Source organism: Apodemus sylvaticus, chromosome 10 (assembly GCF_947179515.1).
Source record: "Apodemus sylvaticus chromosome 10, mApoSyl1.1, whole genome shotgun sequence".
In the NCBI taxonomy this organism is placed as follows: Eukaryota; Metazoa; Chordata; class Mammalia; order Rodentia; family Muridae; genus Apodemus; species Apodemus sylvaticus.
Genome location: NC_067481.1, coordinates 4,107,064 through 4,124,952, shown reverse-complemented (window position 1 = coordinate 4,124,952; position 17,889 = coordinate 4,107,064). Strand labels below are relative to the sequence as shown.

Genomic DNA, 17,889 nt, shown 5'->3' with positions numbered 1-17,889 from the left:
CTCTGGTCTGCCTTTCCCCAGGAAGCATCCTCAGCTGACAGGGAGGGAGGGAGGGACCCAGAGCTTACTGCCCAGCTCAGCAGGGGTTGCGTGGGGATGGTAGTTTCAGGTTCCCTGGCAGGCTAGTCCCGGATGGGAGGCTCAAGAGGCTCAGGTTTCCCGCCACCGCCACCATCCTCTGCTTCCTTTGGTGTTGGGGAGTGACAGCCTTTGGCCATGATGTCATTACCTAATCCAAACAGAAGGGAGGCTGGGCTCTGTGGTGAGCTGCAGGCCAGCGCCGCCTCCACAATAATGCTGCAGTAAATCCCATGGTAAGGCTGTGGAGAGAACCCACCCCTTGCTTCTCCCAGGTCCCCTTTTCCTTGCTGCGCTCCTGACTGGCCTCCCCTCCCTGGAGATGCTGGGAGATTCTGGAGATGCTGTAGCATCCCTGCGACACCACCCCTCAGCCAGGCGTGCACAGAGGCCATCACCTCTAGATGCAAAGCCAGCTCTATTCTCTCCAGAGGCAGAAGGACTGGGCGTGGGGTGGGTCTCATCCTAGCAAAGTGATGAGGAGGAAGAGGGGCAGCAAGGCTTCTTGGGGAAGGAGGCATGGTGTGATCCACCTTCTCTACTGTCGGGAGTTCGAATCCAGTGTCTCTGCTTTGCTGCTTGGCTCCTCTTCGGTTACAAAGGGCTGTTCAGTATCAAAAGCAAGAGGAGCCCCTCAGGACAGTGACAACCATTGGGGCCTGGAGCTGCCTCGGTAGAAATGGGCCCGATGACCGATCTTGTCACCTGGTTCTGCTCTGGTGTCCTGTGATCCAGGAACGCAGGTGACAGCTAGTCATCCTGCCTTCTTGGTTTTCTTCTCTGCTTCCCCCGGCTACAGAGGAGTGCCACTGTGCTCACAGGCAAAGTTAAGGACACCCAGGGGGACCTCAGCTCCCAGCACAGGATTCCTGCTAGGCTCCCTGCAGAAGCACGACGATGCTGTGGGCACCTGGTCATTTGTACTATAATCCTGGTGCTGTGGGGAGGCAGGGAATGTCTGGGACATGTCCCTCTAGTCACTTTTGGTGGCCACGCCCTGCTCCCCGCACCCCCCCTCCTTAAACATCCCTTCCCTGTGAAGCTGCTCAGTCCTCACACACCTCCACCTAGAATCCTGGCCATCTGAACACAATAGAGACTGTCCCAGTCCCAGAGCTGGGGTGGCGTGGTGGCAGAGTGGTCTTGAGGAGGGATTAAAAAAAAAAAAGGACACAGTACCCAGTGGCCTACCATAGTGGCCTTATTTTAGACTGCGTGGCTTGTCTTATAGCTGACTTGTTCTCAGATCTGTCTTCCCAATCCACTGGATATTTCTTTTACTTTGTTTTGTTGAGACAGAGTTCCTGGCTGGCTTGGAACTCACTATGCAAACCAGGCTGGCCTTGAACTCACAGAGATCCAGCCACCTCCAGAGTACTGGATTACAAGTATGTGTGACCAAGCCCGCCTCTGGGTGACTATCTTTTTTTTTTTTTTTTGGTCTTTTTTGAGATGGGGTTTCTTTGTGGAGCCCTTGCTGTCCTGGAACTCACTCTGTAGACCAGGCTGGCCTTGAACTCTGAAATCTGCCTCTGCCTCCCAAGTGCTGGGATTAAAGGCATGTGCCACCATCACCCGGCTGTGACTATCTTTTAAGGTTGCAGTTCATTTGCTCAGGAGCATTTCTTGGGCACACAAGCCATGTGCCAAGGCCATCCAGAAGCTGGAGCTACAGGATGGGATAAACAGGATATGTCCTCTTGTGTGGCACAAACCACCGCTCAGTAGGAGATAAAAGGCCTTAGGAGAAGGCTCAGCGAGTAGAGCGAATTCAATCCCATGTAAGAGCAAAGAGTGTGGTGGCTGTGCCTGTGAGCCTTGCTCTGGGGAGGCAGAGTCAGGCTTTATCTCTGGGGTTGTGTGGCCATCCAGGCTACCTGAAAGCAATAGCTCCAGATTCAGTGAGAAACCCTGCCTCAAAAAATAAGGGGGTGGAGTACTGAAGAAAACACCCCAATGTTGACCTCTGGTCCCCCCCCCCCCTCCACACACACACATACAGGAAATACAGAGTCTAATGGGCAGCATGCATTGGTTAGGGCTGGAGCCTCCTCATAGGGGCCCAAGTGAGGGGATAAGGCCTGGGAGAAACAATGGTTCAGGGGTTAGAGGCAGAGTCCTCCAGATAGCAGGGTAGGCACACTTGGAGAGCCAATGTGCTGGATGTGGAAGGCCAGGGCCCAGGAGCCAGGCTGGCTGTGAGGAGGGGAGAGGGGTGGAGCCAGCGGTCAGCAGGGTCTGAAATGAGCCTTGGTGGAGGGAGCCGGCAGCAGCTGTTGGTGGTGACTCACTGCCGAGCAGAAAGATTGGAAACACATGTTCCCTCGGAGAGACAGGCGTGCTCATTACTCAGAGCCGAGGGTTCCTGTTGAACCTGAACCTGGGTGGGGGTTCAGCTGGCAGCAGGCGGTGGTGAAGCCCAGCTCGCTGTCATCACCTGAGCAACCTTGGCTCACCTGTGACCAGACCCTAGGAGGGACTGAGGTTCCATTTCTAAGATGATCACTACAGAATGTCACATCAGCCAGTCTGGTTTCCCCGTTGTCTACCCAATAGGAAAGATCATACTTCCCTTTAAAAACAAAATGTGTATTTGTGTGTGTGTGTGTGTGTGTGTGTGTGCGCGCGCGCGCGCGCGCATGACTCTGCCCCATCGGCCTTGTCCTGTGTGCTTTCCCTGCAGGTCCATAGCCAGCTCTCCCTGTGCCCCAACTCCACCAGCACTCTTAGTTCAAATCCTTCCTTGCTATTCTTTTCTTTCCAAGGCCTGTTCTCCACCTGAGAGTAGCTGAGGATCTGACAGGCCAGCTGACTGCCCCATGCCTGGCCCCATGACTGTGGTCATGCGTCCAACAGGTGTGCAAAACCGTAGGGTCTGCACGGGTGGGAGAGGAAAAGAACAACACTCTAGAGAGATCACAGTGTCCCCTCGGGAGGCCCCCAGGAGGGAAGGAAGACACTTGGGCCATGACAGCCTGCCTAGGATACAATAGAGTCCCTTGGACGCTTCCAGAGCCTGGCCCCGCCCGGAGGGTGCCCCTTACTCTCTGACTTGATGGCCCTGTTCCTGAAGTTTGAGAGAGCTCTGCTCCCAGAAGGTCTTGTGCAGCCCTATCCCAAGGCCTCTGATCTCCCCACCCTGGTAGAGAGGGAAATCCAAACAGCAGGCGGGCGGGCGGGCGGCTGCTCTGGGCTGGAGGTGGGTCCCGGGGCTGCTCTCATGACGACTGCCAGAGAAAGTACCGCCTTCAGGTTCTGTGAGCTGAGGAGGAAAACAGGGCGGGAGGGGAAGGGGGACTTGGCTCTCAGACTCAAGGATGCAACTGTGACCCCTGGCCTGGTTGGCAGAGGGAGAAACACAACAGGCTGAGACCGTCTGGCTTTCATAACCATTCTCTCTCTCCTCTGGACCCTGAGCGGCAAGAGCTCTGTCTGCTGTCCTGCTGGGCCATGACATAAGGCAGTCGTTACAGTGAGCCCTGTCCTGAGATGTGGAAACAGGAATGGTGGAGTCGCCGCAGCCCCAAATTTCCCCATCAAAAATGTCCATCAAGACCACACCATTAAACCCAGCCAGCAATCAGAAGGCAGAGGATCTCTTCCAGTCTGAGGCTAGCAAAGGCTAGATAGTGATACCTTGTCTCAAAAAACCCCAAACAGAAAACAGACAACCACAAAGTTCACCTCAGCTGGAGAGATGAGTGCTGCTCTTGCACAAGACCTGAACTCAGTTCTCTGTGGTGGATTTGGTTTATTGCATGTATTATGTTAATTGGGTTCTCAAAATTACACGGGAATTTGCATGTAAGATGCTGACAGTCCATGCCCCAGTTGGCTTTGATTGGTAAATAAAGTTGCTTGGCAGCCAGTGGCTGGGCAGCAACAGAGGCAAGACTTTTAGGATTCCCTGGCAAAAAACAAAGGAGGGAGAGAAAGGAGGATTGCTATGTTGGGAAAGTGATAAGAGAGGCTTGAAAGCAGCAGAAGAGAAAGCTTACGATCACGTACGAGCGGGAGAAGAGTAGCCCCAGGTCCCGCCACCCCCAGTTGAGCCTAGGGTAGCAAAGATGAAATACTTTTAGTAATAACTCAGGAGTATCAGAGGGGAGGCACCAGCAATATGGAGGTTTGGGAGTGGCCCAGCCATTGAGCTGATTAAGGCATATTAAATATAAGACTGCGTGTGTGTCTTTCATTCAAGAATCCACAATATCAGGGCATTATCAAGCGACTCACACTGCCGTTGCCCAGGAGATTAGAGCAGGTTAATCAACAACAGCATTCATTCCCAGCACCACACAGCAACTCGCAATTATACAAAACTCCAGTTTCAGGGGATCCGCCCTCTTCTGACACTGTATGCACTTGGTAAACAGACATGCATGCATACAAAACACCTATACATGTAAAAATTAAAATAAATAAATCTTTAAAAACTGTCCATGTGTCTTAGTCAGGGTTTCTATTCCTGCACACACATCATGACCAAGAAGCAAGTTGGGGAGGAAAGGGTTTATTCAGCTCACACTTCCACACTGCTGTTTATCACCAAAAGAAGTAAGGACTGGGACTCAAGCAGGTCAGGAAGCAGGAGCCATGCAGAGGCCATGGAGGGATGTTCCTTACTGGCTTGCTTCCCCTGACTTGCTCTGCTTGCTTTTCTTTCCAAGACTACCAGCCAGGGATGGCACCACCCACAATGAGGCCTCCCACCCTTGGTCACTAACTGAGAAAACCCCTTACAGCTGGATCTCATAGAGACATTTCCTCACCTGAAGCTCCTTTCTCTTTGATAACTCCAGTTTGTGTCAAGCTGACATACAAAACCAGCCAGTACAGCTAGGATTACAAGGCAAGAGGTACCACACCCACTTTTTGGTGAATATTTTATATGCAGTAATGTCCCCTGCCCCGCAGAGACTCATAATCTGTAAATTCCTATGTGTATGTGGGTTTTTATTGGCAGGTAGGTGCACAGTCCTAACTGAGCCAGGCTTGAATGAAGGCGGTACACCTTCATCAAATGCTGAACAGATGAGTGTATCCATGCAAGACACTGCTACGCAGCCATGAGAGTGAAGTACTTGTGTGTGTTCCATGAATGAATCTCAAAAATACTAGGCCAAGCCGGGCGGTGGTGGCTCACGCCTGTAATCCCAGCACTCTGGGAGGCAGAGGCAGGCGGATTTCTGAGTTCGAGGCCAGTCTGGTCTACAGAGTGAGTTCCAGGACAGCCAGGGCTACACAGAGAAACCCTGTCTCGAAAAAACCAAAAAATCCAAACAAACAAACAAACAAACAAACAAAAACAAACAAACAAACAAACAAAAAACTAGGCCAATGTAGATGTGATGTTTCATGCCTATATTTCCAGGACTTAAGAGGTTGAGGCAGGAGAATTATGGCGTTGAGGCCAGTTTGGCTTACTTAGCAAGACTCTGGGATCCATCCCCAACACTACACACACATAGAAGAAAAGAACATGATGCTGGGTGGAGAATCCACACAAGAAAGACTCACTGAAGTCCACTCCTGTGACGACAGTGGCTGTGGAGAGCTGGGGTAGAAGGGACAGGGATACAGGGTCGAGAGCTAGAGAGTAGATAGTTTCTTTATAAATGACAATAGTATTCTTAGGGCTGGAGAGATGGCTCAGCGGTTAAGAGCACTGACTGCTCTTCCAGAGGTCCTGAGTTCAAATCCCAAGCAACCACATGGTGGCTCACAACCATCTGGGATCCGATGCCCTCTTCTGGTGTGTCTGAAGACAGCTACAGGTATACTTACATATAATAACTAACTAATGAAACAAATCTTTTTTAAAAAGTATTCTCAAGTTGATTGGTGGTGCAAGACTCAGTTAATGTACAAATCCTGGAACCAGGAACTGGAGAGCTGGCTCAGTGGTCAAGTACAGTGGTATTCTTAGAAAGGACTATGATTCTGTTACCAGATGCTACATGGTACCTTGCAACCATCTGTAAAAACAGGGAATCCAGCTACCTCTCGTGGCCTTTATGGGCTGGCTCTGCATACATTTGGTGTACATAAATCTAGGAAGGTGAAACAGAAAAACACATAAAAAATAAATATTTTAAGCCTCTCAACAACGCCAGCCGCCCCCCCATGGGATTATATACTTTAAATGGATTTACTATGCATATGTGAATCATATCTCAGTATCACTATTAAAAAAGAGGAGTTTAGTTAGGCAGTGTGGTGGCACATGCCTTTAATTCCGACATTCAGGAGGCAGAGGCAGGCAGATCTCTGAGTTTGAGGCTAGCCTGGTCTACATAGCAAGCAAGTTCCAGGACAACCAGGGCTACACAGAAAAGCCCTGTCTCAAACAAAAACCACAAAGAAGCCTGGCAGTGTTGGCGCCTTTAATCCCAGCCCTTGGGAGGCAGAGGCAGGCAGATTTCTGAGTTCGAGGCTAGCCTGGTCTACAGAGTGAGTTCCAGGACACAGAGAAGCCCTGTCTCAAAAAACCAAACCAAAACAAAAAACACACAGAAGGAGAAGAGGAGGGGGAGGCATCTTGTCTGGGGATGTCACTTGGCAGAGTGCTCACCTAGGGTGCACAGTCCAAGATTCTATCTCCAGCACTACATAAGCAGGGCATGGTTGTACAAGTCTGTTATCCCAGCCCTTAGGAGGAGGGGGCAGGAGGATCAGAAGCTTGGGGTCCTTAGCTATGTAACAAGTTCAAGGCAAAATAAGGAGGAAAGAAATGTCGATTGGACCTTGAAAACTGAGTTGTTTAAAAGTCAGAGACAAGCTGTGCTTGGAAGAATAGCAGACAGCTCGCCTAAACCAGGGAGGTGCGGAGCACTGGCGGCCGGGCAGGCTGACGGACATTGGTGGATGGGCAGGCTGAAGGGCCCCCAGCTCTGTCCAGCCAGAGCATGGCGGGAGCTGCCCCAGCACAGGTCAGGGCTTGAGGTAGGTGGGGTGGAGGAAGACAACATAGAAGCCATGAACAGGATGTGGGAAAAGACCCAGGTCCATGCAGCGCTTCTCAGGGAAGCTGCCTCTAACATCACAAACCCCGCCTCGGAAGACCAGAGCGTCCCTATCTCAGCCCTGCCCCTCATCCTGGCACCTGGACATTTGAATCCAGCTCTTGTCCTTCTTATTCCTAAGCAAGTTCCTCAAGCCCAGGACGTGTACAGTGTCCTAACCAAGAGGGAGTGAAACAGGACAGGCTTTCCAACCAACAGCACTGCTGCCAGCTCCGCTGGGACAAGAAACCACAGGAGAGTTCCCTGTTGCTTACGCCCCCGTACTGTGGGCTGTGGGCTGGGGCTACTCTCTGACTGAATCACTGGAGAGGGAGGTGTCAGGATGAGGTAAGAGCTGCGTCTCAGTCGTGTCATGTCTTATGGTGATGATTCTGGCACCGGGGAGGTCGAGGCAGGAGGATCAGGAGTCCATGGTCATCCTAATTTACAGGGCTAGCCTGGGCTACATGACCCCCAGCCTTCAACCAAACATACAGAACACCACCCACCCCCAGCTTCTCACACTCAGCCCCAGAAAGGAAAGGGTTTGCTGGAAGACCGAAAGTTGGGAGGAAAGCTGTCGAGGGGGCGGAGGGAGAATGGCAGCGGCCAAAAGACTGAGGGGGTTGATTTGGGAGACACTGGGACCAGAGGTGACGGCAGCAGGGCAGCCATTGTAGATGCCATGCAAGGAGAAGAGGGAAAAGGAAAGCGATGGGGTGGGGGAGCTCTGAAGTTCTGAGGGCTTCAGTAGACGCTCACACCACCTTTCTGTCTGTCTGTCTGTCTGTCTGCATCCCTGGTAGCACAGCCTGGCTTGGAAGTCCTCCTCCTCCTGCCTCTACCTCCTGAGTGTTAGGATTATAGTGTGTGTCACCACCGCACCCAGCTGAGAAGTTTTGCTTTATGTGTATGAGTTGGAGCTACTTTTTGTTTTTGTTTTGGCCGCGCATGTGTGTACAGTACAACACATGTGCCTGGTGTTCATGGAGGTCATAAAAGGTCACTGGGTTCAGCTCCCAGCACCCACATGGTAGGCTCACAACAGTGTGTTTCTATGCGTCCACATGGGTCCTGGGAACTGAATCCAACCTGGTCCTCTGCAAGAGCAGCAAATGTTCTTAACGGCTGGGCCTTCTCCTGGTCCCACTAGGAGAGAATTTACTTGGTATCTGGAGGCAGGGTCTCACCTAGCCCAGGCTGGCCTTTTACTGTGCATCCCACGGTGGTTTCAGGATCTTGATCCTCCTGCTTCTGCCTCCAGAAGACTAGACCAAAGAACATTTAAAAGCATTTGTTTCTGATAAGAAGACTAACTTTTAAAAAAAATTATTTGTTTTATGTATATGAGTACACCACCATTGCTCTCTTCAGACACACCAGAAGAGGGCATCAGACCCCATTACAGATGGTTGTGAGCCACCATGTGGTTGCTGGGAATTGAACTCAGGACTTTTGGAGGAGCAGTCAGGGCTCTTAAGTGCTGAGCCATTTCTCCAGCCCTCAACAGACTAATTTAAAAAAAAAAAAAAAAAAACAGTTTCAGGTTTATGGAAAATTGATCTGGCAGGATGCAGTCCCCGACTGTCCCTTGTTCCACTGGGTTCCCTGTCACCACTTACCTCTCTCCAGAATCATATATTTGGTACAATCGATCCTATATGGACACATTAGAGTCCCTCAGCCTATTCAGGGTGTTCTGTGGGCTCTGCCAAGTTGGGAGAACATGGAGTCACTTTGTGGGTTTCTCTCAGAGGGTATCACTGTCCTAAATGTGACCCCTTTGCCTCAGCCGTTGGTGCTCCTACAGGGTGAGTGACAGTCGCTCAGATGGGGCTGATACTGCGCAGCTTCAGCAGCTGCCTCGTGCCACTGTGCTCCAGCGAGTGCCATGGGTCCCTCACTGGGCTCCCTGGGATTCTTGCGGGCTGTGGGCTAGCAGGCCTTCTCTTCCCTCTCTGCTCAGGGCACTGACGGAATGGAGAATGGTAAAGGCAACCCTCAAGGCCAGGGTGGAGCTTCAGCTACCTGCCACTGAGTGCATCTTCTGCCAGCCCACACCTTAGTCTGCAGCTGTGGAGGGGACAGCATCAGGCCAGCAGCTGGCTGCCACCTGCATGGTTTTCGAAAACTACTCTTTGCTGCCTGACAACTTACTTACCAACTGTTTGTTGTAAGCCCCAAGCAGAGGATGCCCTCTCTGGCAAGTGAGCGCCAAGGACTCCTGGAAGGGGTCCAGGGCAGAGCTGCTCCCACTGGATAAGACTGGACAGCTGTGCTGTCTTCCCAGGACATCTAGGAAGTATCACAGGCAGGGCCAGAAGCCCCACACTGCTCACCTCTCTTGACAGATGTGCCATCTGTGACCCACTCTCCCTCCTGGAAGTTGGACCCTACAGATTCTGTTATTCCTTAATGCTGGCTTCAGCTGCTTGGGGAAGAGCCTAGCATATCTCCAAAGGACCTTTGTCCTTTCCAAGGACCCCCAGTCCTTTCCAAGACCACATATTTCTTTCCCTTTACAGCCAGCTTCCACACATAGATGGTCCAAGTCTCGTGCTACCAAAGTGGGTCACTCAGTAAGCACCTGTTGAACAGCATGGTTCCTGGAAATCATATGGAAAAAGGTGATGTCATGATGTGTTCCATAATCCAGGGCCAGGTGAGTGGAGACAAGTGGGTCCCAGGGGGCTCACTGGCCAGCCGACCTAGCCTACTTGATTAAGTTCCAGGCCTGGGAGAGAGTCTATCCCCCCTAAGAATGTGGGCCTCAGGCCTCCACATACATGTGAACTTATGTGCACCCATAGTTATATGTGTACTTGCAAGTGCATATAACTACATGCAAGCACACACACACACACACACACAAACGTGTGCGTACGCGCACACACATGCACACACATGTGCACACACATACACAGTACCTGGGTTCTAAGAAAAGAGCCTTGTGTATCTTAGCAGCAACTGGGCCAGGGACAGCCTCTGAGAACAAGAAAAGCATCATGGGGCTGGGCTGTCACCTCCCTTAGGCCCCTCCCCACACTGCCCCTGCTTAGAGGAGACCCCTCTCTGCTTCTCGCAATATGGACTCTTTTTGCACAGTCGTGTATATTACAGCAAGCCTTCCCAAACACACAGCCCGCTGAGCCAGACACCTGTCCAGTCACCTTTCCAAAAGTAATTCTTTTTTTTCTTTTGAGACAGGGTCTCCTGTGTAGTCCTGTCTGCCTTGGAACATGCTATGTAAATCATGCTAGCCTCAAATTCACAAAAATCCTCCTGCCTCTGTCTCCCAAGTGCTGGGATTAAGGGCTTGAGCCACCATGCAGGCCTAAAAGTAGTTTGTATCAAAGTAGAAACCAGCCACTGCTAGGTTGGGTTAAACTTTCCGTTTCTTACCAACAGTGTCTCCAGTTCTGTTTGTCTAGACCGGGGAGACAGGCTAGGGAAAAGCTGACTGCCTGTCTAAAGCTCTCACATCTGGAGCAATTTCCACATCCTATTTGAAAACCCCCATTGCCCATTCTGAGGAGCCAGCTCTGACTGGAATCGGAGGGCAGACAGAGGCCATGCTGAGTGGTCCCTGAGGCTGAACCCAGCACTCAGGAGACTGAGGTAAGAGAACCAGGGACCCCACGCCGACAGGAAAGGCAGATGGAGTCATGTCCTCGACCCCCCGACCCCCGCGCCCTGCCCCGGGTTTTGCATGCTGTGACCAGGGTAGTCTTCTCTCCCGAGAGTAGGCAGCATAGACAGCCTCTATCTTGGGATGTTTCCAGAACACTCTGGTATTTTCTGAGGTTTTCTTTAGTCCTGCTCAGCAAAGTGCTCCGTGCCAGTGCTGCTGAGGGTGTGGTGGGAGAGTGTATTTTTGAAAGTTAACTTCAACAAATAAAGATAGCTGGTAAGAAAGCTGTTTCACTGCATCTGCCCTCCTGGATGACCCCACCTCACGGCCCACCAGCAGTCAGGCCCCCGGACCCAGGGGAACCAGTCTGTGCTGTCCAGGGTGGCCTCGAACCCTGGTTCAAGCCATCCTTCTTGTATGTATGGATTTCCATGTAGCTGGGACCACAGGTGCACGCCCCTAAACCTGGCTCCTGTTATTATCTGGAATCTACCTCCTCACGTGACTCAAGACTCTGGATGAGCTGAGTTATCCTGGTTCCAGCCGTGGCTCTGTCCCCTCTGCTGGCCTTGGCTTTGGGGGTTGCATTGCACCTGAAACCAGAGCCACTCAGCGGAGAGTGGACGCTGGCCATGTCCCTCCTCCAGGTCCTTCACCCACCATGAGAGCAGAAGCCCCACCCACTGAATCAGGCTGGCTTTTTTAACCAGCTTGCCCAACAGAGTATGCAAATGGGGCTGTGTCTCAAGGTTTTACTGCTGTGAACAGACACCGTGACTGAAGCAACTCTTTTTTTTTTCTTTTTCTTTTTCTTTTTTCTTTTTTTTCCCATTTTTCGAGACAGGGTTTCTCTGTGTAGCCATGGCTGTCCCGGAACTCACTTTGAAGACCAGGCTGGCCTGGAACTCAGAAATCCGCCTGCCTCTGCCTCCCAAGTGCTGGGATTAAAGGGATGAGCCACCACTGCCTGGTGACCAAGGCAACTCTTATCAGGACAGCATTTAATTGGAGCTGGCTTACAGGTTCAGAGGTTCAGTCCATTATCATCAAGGCAGGAACATGGCAGCATCCAGGCAGGCATAGTGCAGGAGGAACTGAGGGTTCTACATCTTCATCTGAAGGCTGTTAGCAGAATACTGACTTCCAGGCAGCTAGGATGAGAGTCTTTTTTTTTTTTTTTTTTGGATTTGGTTTTTCCGAGACAGGGTTTCTCTGTGTAGCCCTGGCTGTCCTGGAACTCACTCTGTAGACCAGGCTGGCCTCAAACTCAGAAATCTGCCTGCCTCTGCCTGCCAGAGTGCTGGGATTACAGGCGTGTGCCACCACCACCCGGCATAGGATGAGAGTCTTATAACCCACACCCACAGTGGCACCCCTACTCCAACAAGGCCACACCCTCTAATTGTTCTTCCTCTTCCTCAGTCATGGGCTCTGAGCCTCTTTCCTCCTGTCCCCACTGCCTGGCAGGGGAAGGGTAGGTGACTCCCAGAAGAATTTTGGAAAAGGCCCTGGCTAGTGTAAATTCCTAGACTTAGATTCATGGTCTCTCACTGCTCTGGAAAAGACAGTACTTGGCCAGTCTCTGGCCTCTCATATGGTGCTCTAGGGAAGTCCCCACCCAAGCTGACCACAGCCTCCCCCACCAGCCAGCCAACTACTAGGTGTTCAGCAAAGCCCTTCCCCGTCCATGCAGCTCGGATTTTTAACGGTCCAGGCCAGCCTCCTTCTTCATTGACCTTAGGGACTTGTAGCCGCCAGCAGCTACATGTAAACCGGGTTACCTGTTGAGAGAATTTTGGGGTCATAGGGAAGAGCGGCGAAAAGAAAGTACGGCTAAGTCAATGTTCACTGATCAAAGCCGTAAACTTTAATGGCGCCGGACCTTTTAACAGTTTGGGCAAACCCTCCCCCCAGACTCCAGGCTGAGTTCCGGTGGAAGTTGTCTAGCTTCTCTTGGAGGTCTTCGTCTTGACTGCTCCGGCAGCTGGGTGGGTCACCTGTTTAATTCAGGAATCCCTATACCAGGAAGAACAATGAACTTAACCTTTACTACGTGCACTCCACCCTAGGTGGAGCAGGATCCTGGCTAACTGGGAGAAGTTAACCTTGACCAAAGTCAAACTCTGACCAAGTGCAAGACTGCCCCAATATGGCTCTGTACATGTCCTCCCTTTTTTTATTAATTTGAACACGAGGAGGTAGAAAACAAGTGGATAAATATCCTTCATAAGAAGGCGGGCCTTAACCAGGAGGGGAAGCATTGACCGTAATTCCTCTTAAATATTGTATAACGTCTTTTTCAGAGGAGGGGTAATAGGCTCCCTTATTATTTTAAGGACAGCCTCTCGACGTTAACCCCTATGCAATTAGGTGTACTTCCTGGGGACTCAGAAGCAGAAATTCACCTCCCCATGCAGTGCTTTGCCTCGCACGTCTCGCTGGTACCCATGTTTGTTCATAAACAAACACACATAGATCTGAGTTCTATGTGGCTCCCTCTTTGGAGATCCACTTGTGTAAGTTTTGAAGCCAGGGGGGTCTGCAAGTGTCTTTAACAGACATGTAATCTCTCCATCCAGGTGAGCCTGGGTGGAGACAGCCAGTCTGCTTAACAGACAAGGTCAAGAGTTAAAGGTGGAATAGGATTAACTTGTCCCAGAAGTATCCAATTCAGTTGTAAATTAACAACTTTAAGGACCCAAGGCTTGGCCTCTGAGGTGGGAGAGGTAGCCTTGTGAATCAAGAATTAAGCTGTTACTTCTCAGGAAAAGTGGAGACTATATGTTAAATTAACACAGCTGGCTGAAGATTGTTAGCCATCTTCAAAATTGGAATCTTCAATATTGGAATTATTTCTAGACCAGTCTATGGTTGAGTCAGCTGAACACAATAAGGAGAAGAGTCATTTTAACTCTTCTTAATTAATTTTTCCTAAGCTAGCATAACAGTCTCCATGTTCTGTCCCACAAAGTCTAAAAGCTTGAAGCTATGCAATTTATCTAACCTGGGACATTTAACAATTGAGGTAAGTCAAGAACATATACCCAATATAGCTCTTATGTTACCATGGTCTGGGCATTCAGCAAGCACAATCAGCATATCTTCTGCAGCATTCTGTGGAAAAAAACAGAGGACATGCCTTCTCCCCCAATATTAAATCAGGATCATGGCATATGTTAGTAAGTGAATTCCTTCATTTCACCTAGACATCAATATGTCTAATTACAAGATGTCATATACATTTAGCAAGGAGTTTCTTGGGATCCAAATTTTAAAATTTTTTTTTTTTTAAAAACATGCAAGCATAATTTAAATTATATGCACAGGGACACAATTTCCCCTCTCTTCTTTCTTCCAAGAAGATATTGTTTTATTAATTTAAGTTGGAACACAAAGTATAAACCATAACATAGGCAATAACTATGTAATTATATAAAATATAGTTGCTTTTTCTGTTAGAGCAGTTGCAACTAGACAGCCTAAAAATGAATCATTAGTCACATGTACATATTTTTTTAATCTTTTAAATTAGAAATATGAATATCATTTATCTGTAATAACTAAGTCCTCTAGGATTAACACCATTACGTGGTAGAGGTAGAAATTGAGGACATCAAGAACAAATCTTTATAATTTGATGTGCACAAAATATAAAATTATTTCAAATACCTAAAGGACAGTCATTTAGAGAATATATCCTTTGTTCTTAGAAATTTGAATCACATTTGTACAAACTGTAGAAATTAAGAATTAGCAGTATTAAAAATGGACCAATTTTAAGCAATTATAAACCATGAGCTATGTATATCTACTATTATTAAAAGCTTGACCTTTAACATCTTAAAAATAGCTGCTATAGCACCCAATTCAGGTATCTGTGTTGAAGCAGGGAGAAACTTAAAGGAATAAACATGTGATCTGATAGTACAAATTATCTTTTGGATAACAATTATTAATTTTGCCTAAAAATGCTTGCCATGTAATAGATCAACCATTAATAATAAATTTGATTGTTGCTTGAAGCAAGGAACAAATGTTTCCTACCTTGAAAACAGAGGTTTAAGACCTTCTGTGGCAAGCTTAAAATGAGGTAAATATAAGATAAAGCCAATTAATATATCCTAACAACTTTTGAAAGCCATTTACCTAAAAATTCTAAAAGTCTATAGGAGCAAGGGCCTGTAACAAACATTCTATGAACATTATACACTGAAAATTTTAAGATCTTAACTTCTAGTATTGAAACAGAGACAAAACACATTTTTTTTTTTTATTTGCCCTAGGATCCACCTTTAGTCCTTGGCAAGGACTAGACCTGAGCCTTTTAACTAAGACCAGACCCAAACCTGCTAGGACGTTTTCAGGATTAAACAAAAGAAACCTGTAATTTCATGGTCAAAGGAACCTACTTGATATCAAATACATTTCTACAGAGATCTCCTTTTTAATCTTGGAGGGTTAAATTTTGCTCCTACCATTGTAGCCTATAAACTTGTGGAAAAGAGGCAATGGGCCCCTAAAACCCATAGCTGCATCACTCTCAAAATTATCTTAATTACAAAATGTTAACAATTACGAGCCTGCAAACTGAAAACTGTAGCCAATGACACACTGATTTTTATTGTAACTCAATGTTTTCTTGCAATATTAGAGCACAATTGTAATTTTGGAAGCAAATCTCAATTTTAAACAATCTATTTTCTTTAAAATTAATGGCAAACACATATTTACAGCACAAGGTTTGTATGCCAGTTCTTATGTTCAAGTGTATAACAGTGTAACTTATTAAAGAGACAATATTTTAGATCTTAATCTTCATTAAGTCTAATCTCCAGGCCAAGATTCACATGAAACACCATGCCAATTTAGGAGCGTCCCAAAGGCCTGTATTTCCTGGATTGCGTCATGCCACGTGGTGTTCAAAATGGCGACTACCCTAAACTACCAGCCTTAATCGTCATGCCACGTGTTCAAAATGGCGACTACCCTAAACTACCAGCCTTAATCGTCATGCCACGTGTTCAAAATGGCGACTACCCTAAACTACCAGCCTTAACCTAACTTTTGTTAATAACATTATACCTTTTAAATCATGTGCAGTGACTTAAGCCAATACTCTATAGTCAAGACATGCAAAATATACCTTTAAATCCAATTATAAACAAGAACAAAGCATGAGTGGCGTTAGGCCACGTGTAGTTAGTTAAGATAGCTCTAACACTGAATCACCAGTTTTAAACTAACCTTTTCTTAATAACACTATACCTTTTACATAATAACCAATTAATTTATAACTCTTTAGTCAAGAAATGTAAAGCCTTATATCATTAAAACCAATTAGAAACATGTATAAAGCGACTACATGAATTTCACAAGCCAAACCAAAGTCTTCCCAAATCTCGAGGTTTCTGGGCTTTAAGAGCGGCTTTTTCCCCAGCCATGCTTGCCTCTTGGGTGAGTGAGCTACGCTGCTGCAGCGTGGCTTTGAATCAATCCCCACACAAACTGTGGCTAGCTCAAGAGGTTACCAGCAGATGTAATCTTTACCAATTTTTTCTTTTTAACATGAAACAGTCATTCACACAAAAACACAGAGAGGACATAAACATACACATAGACAGTCGGTGCACCGGGACAAACACGGAAAGATACACAGAAAGTTAAGTGTGCTTGTTAAGCAATTGCATCCATTTTCCTCTTTAAACAGCTCTTAGAAGCTGTGGACATATGCCTATTTTTAAAAACCCCTTTCTTTTCGCCGAAATCAGCTCTTACGAGCTTTGGGCAAATGCCTACCAAATTCCTTCCCCATATTTCCCTATCTTATCAACCCAAGCAGTCCTGCGCTGGGTCCACGCAGTATGCTTGAAAAACTGTATCCATTCCTGCACTCACAACCATAGACACGAATTCACTAGCGCTAGTTTTGCCCTCTATGTTGCTTACCGTGCGGACACCATTAATTTTCACCTTTTTCTGCGAAGCTTCGCTGGATAGGGCTACCTCAAGAAATTCTCTCGTGCCAGGTCTTCCCATGTTCAGGCGCCACTATGTAGCCGCCAGCGTAAACGGACTGCCCAGCGTACGCACTCTGAGCCTGCGCAGACAGCGTGCGGAGTCCCGGCTCCAGGTCCTCGCCCCGACCCCGCCCCGCCTTCGGATCCAGCCCCTAAGCGTGTTCTGCGCAGAACTAAATCCAGTCCTCGACCTTGTCCCACCCTGGCGGACTCCCAAAGGCTCCGCCTCCCAGGAGTCCGTAGCCTACCGAACCCTGCCTCGTCCTAGTTCCTCCAGTCCCGACCTCAAACGGTAGCTCCGTCCCTCCTTCTTTTTACTCTTCTCTGGCTTTGTTTTATTTTTCTCCTTGCTTCCTCCTCCTTTGCCAGGATACGTCTGCCCCTCTAGAGTGACTTCACTACACCTGTCTTGACTGACCAAAAAGTCCTTGATCTCCCAGGCATAGCTCCCATCCCGGAGCATGAAGATGGCGCGGTCTGATCCCACGATGAACCTCTGAACATCATAGTTGGCGTTGAACAGGCTACCCTGCCACAGGCTGGTGATTTCCTCTGTCTCCTTCTCAGTGGGGTTCCCCGAGACTGTGACAAACATCATCAGAGTCTTCCCTTTCTTTGTCATTTTCAAGATGCTCTCAGGTTTGCCTGGGTCTAGCTTGGTGAAGTCGATAGGTGCCGAGGGTCTCTTGTGTTCTGGAAGGTCTCCTTCTTCTATGTCATCATCTTTCTCCCACTGCTCCAGAAGTCGCGCCATGTCGGCATCGTTGTAATCGCGGATATCCTTTTTTTTCCGTGGAGGTGGGGTGGCCTCGCCCGGAGTGTCTGCCGCGTAGGCTTCAGGAGGAGGGAGCAACAGAAGGTCCGATGCACACAGAAACAGTAGAACCGCGCACAGCCACCTGGAGGCAGCCATGTTCGGGCGCCACTATGTAGCCGCCAGCAGCTACATGTAAACCGGGTTACCTGTTGAGAGAATTTTGGGGTCATAGGGAAGAGCGGCGAAAAGAAAGTACGGCTAAGTCAATGTTCACTGATCAAAGCCGTAAACTTTAATGGCGCCGGACCTTTTAACAGTTTGGGCAAACCCTCCCCCCAGACTCCAGGCTGAGTTCCGGTGGAAGTTGTCTAGCTTCTCTTGGAGGTCTTCGTCTTGACTGCT

The 17,889-nt window shown here is 48.5% G+C and overlaps 1 protein-coding gene across 1 annotated transcript; it reads right to left on the bottom strand.

Annotated features, from left to right (window-relative positions):
* Positions 1 to 16,974: 16,974 nt before the first annotated feature.
* Positions 16,975 to 17,643, bottom strand: LOC127693496 (LRP chaperone MESD-like). Its single transcript, XM_052194403.1, has one exon. The coding sequence runs from the start codon at positions 17,641 to 17,643 to the stop codon at positions 16,975 to 16,977; it is 669 nt and encodes a 222-aa protein (XP_052050363.1).
* Between the last annotated feature and the right edge of the window lie 246 nt (positions 17,644 to 17,889).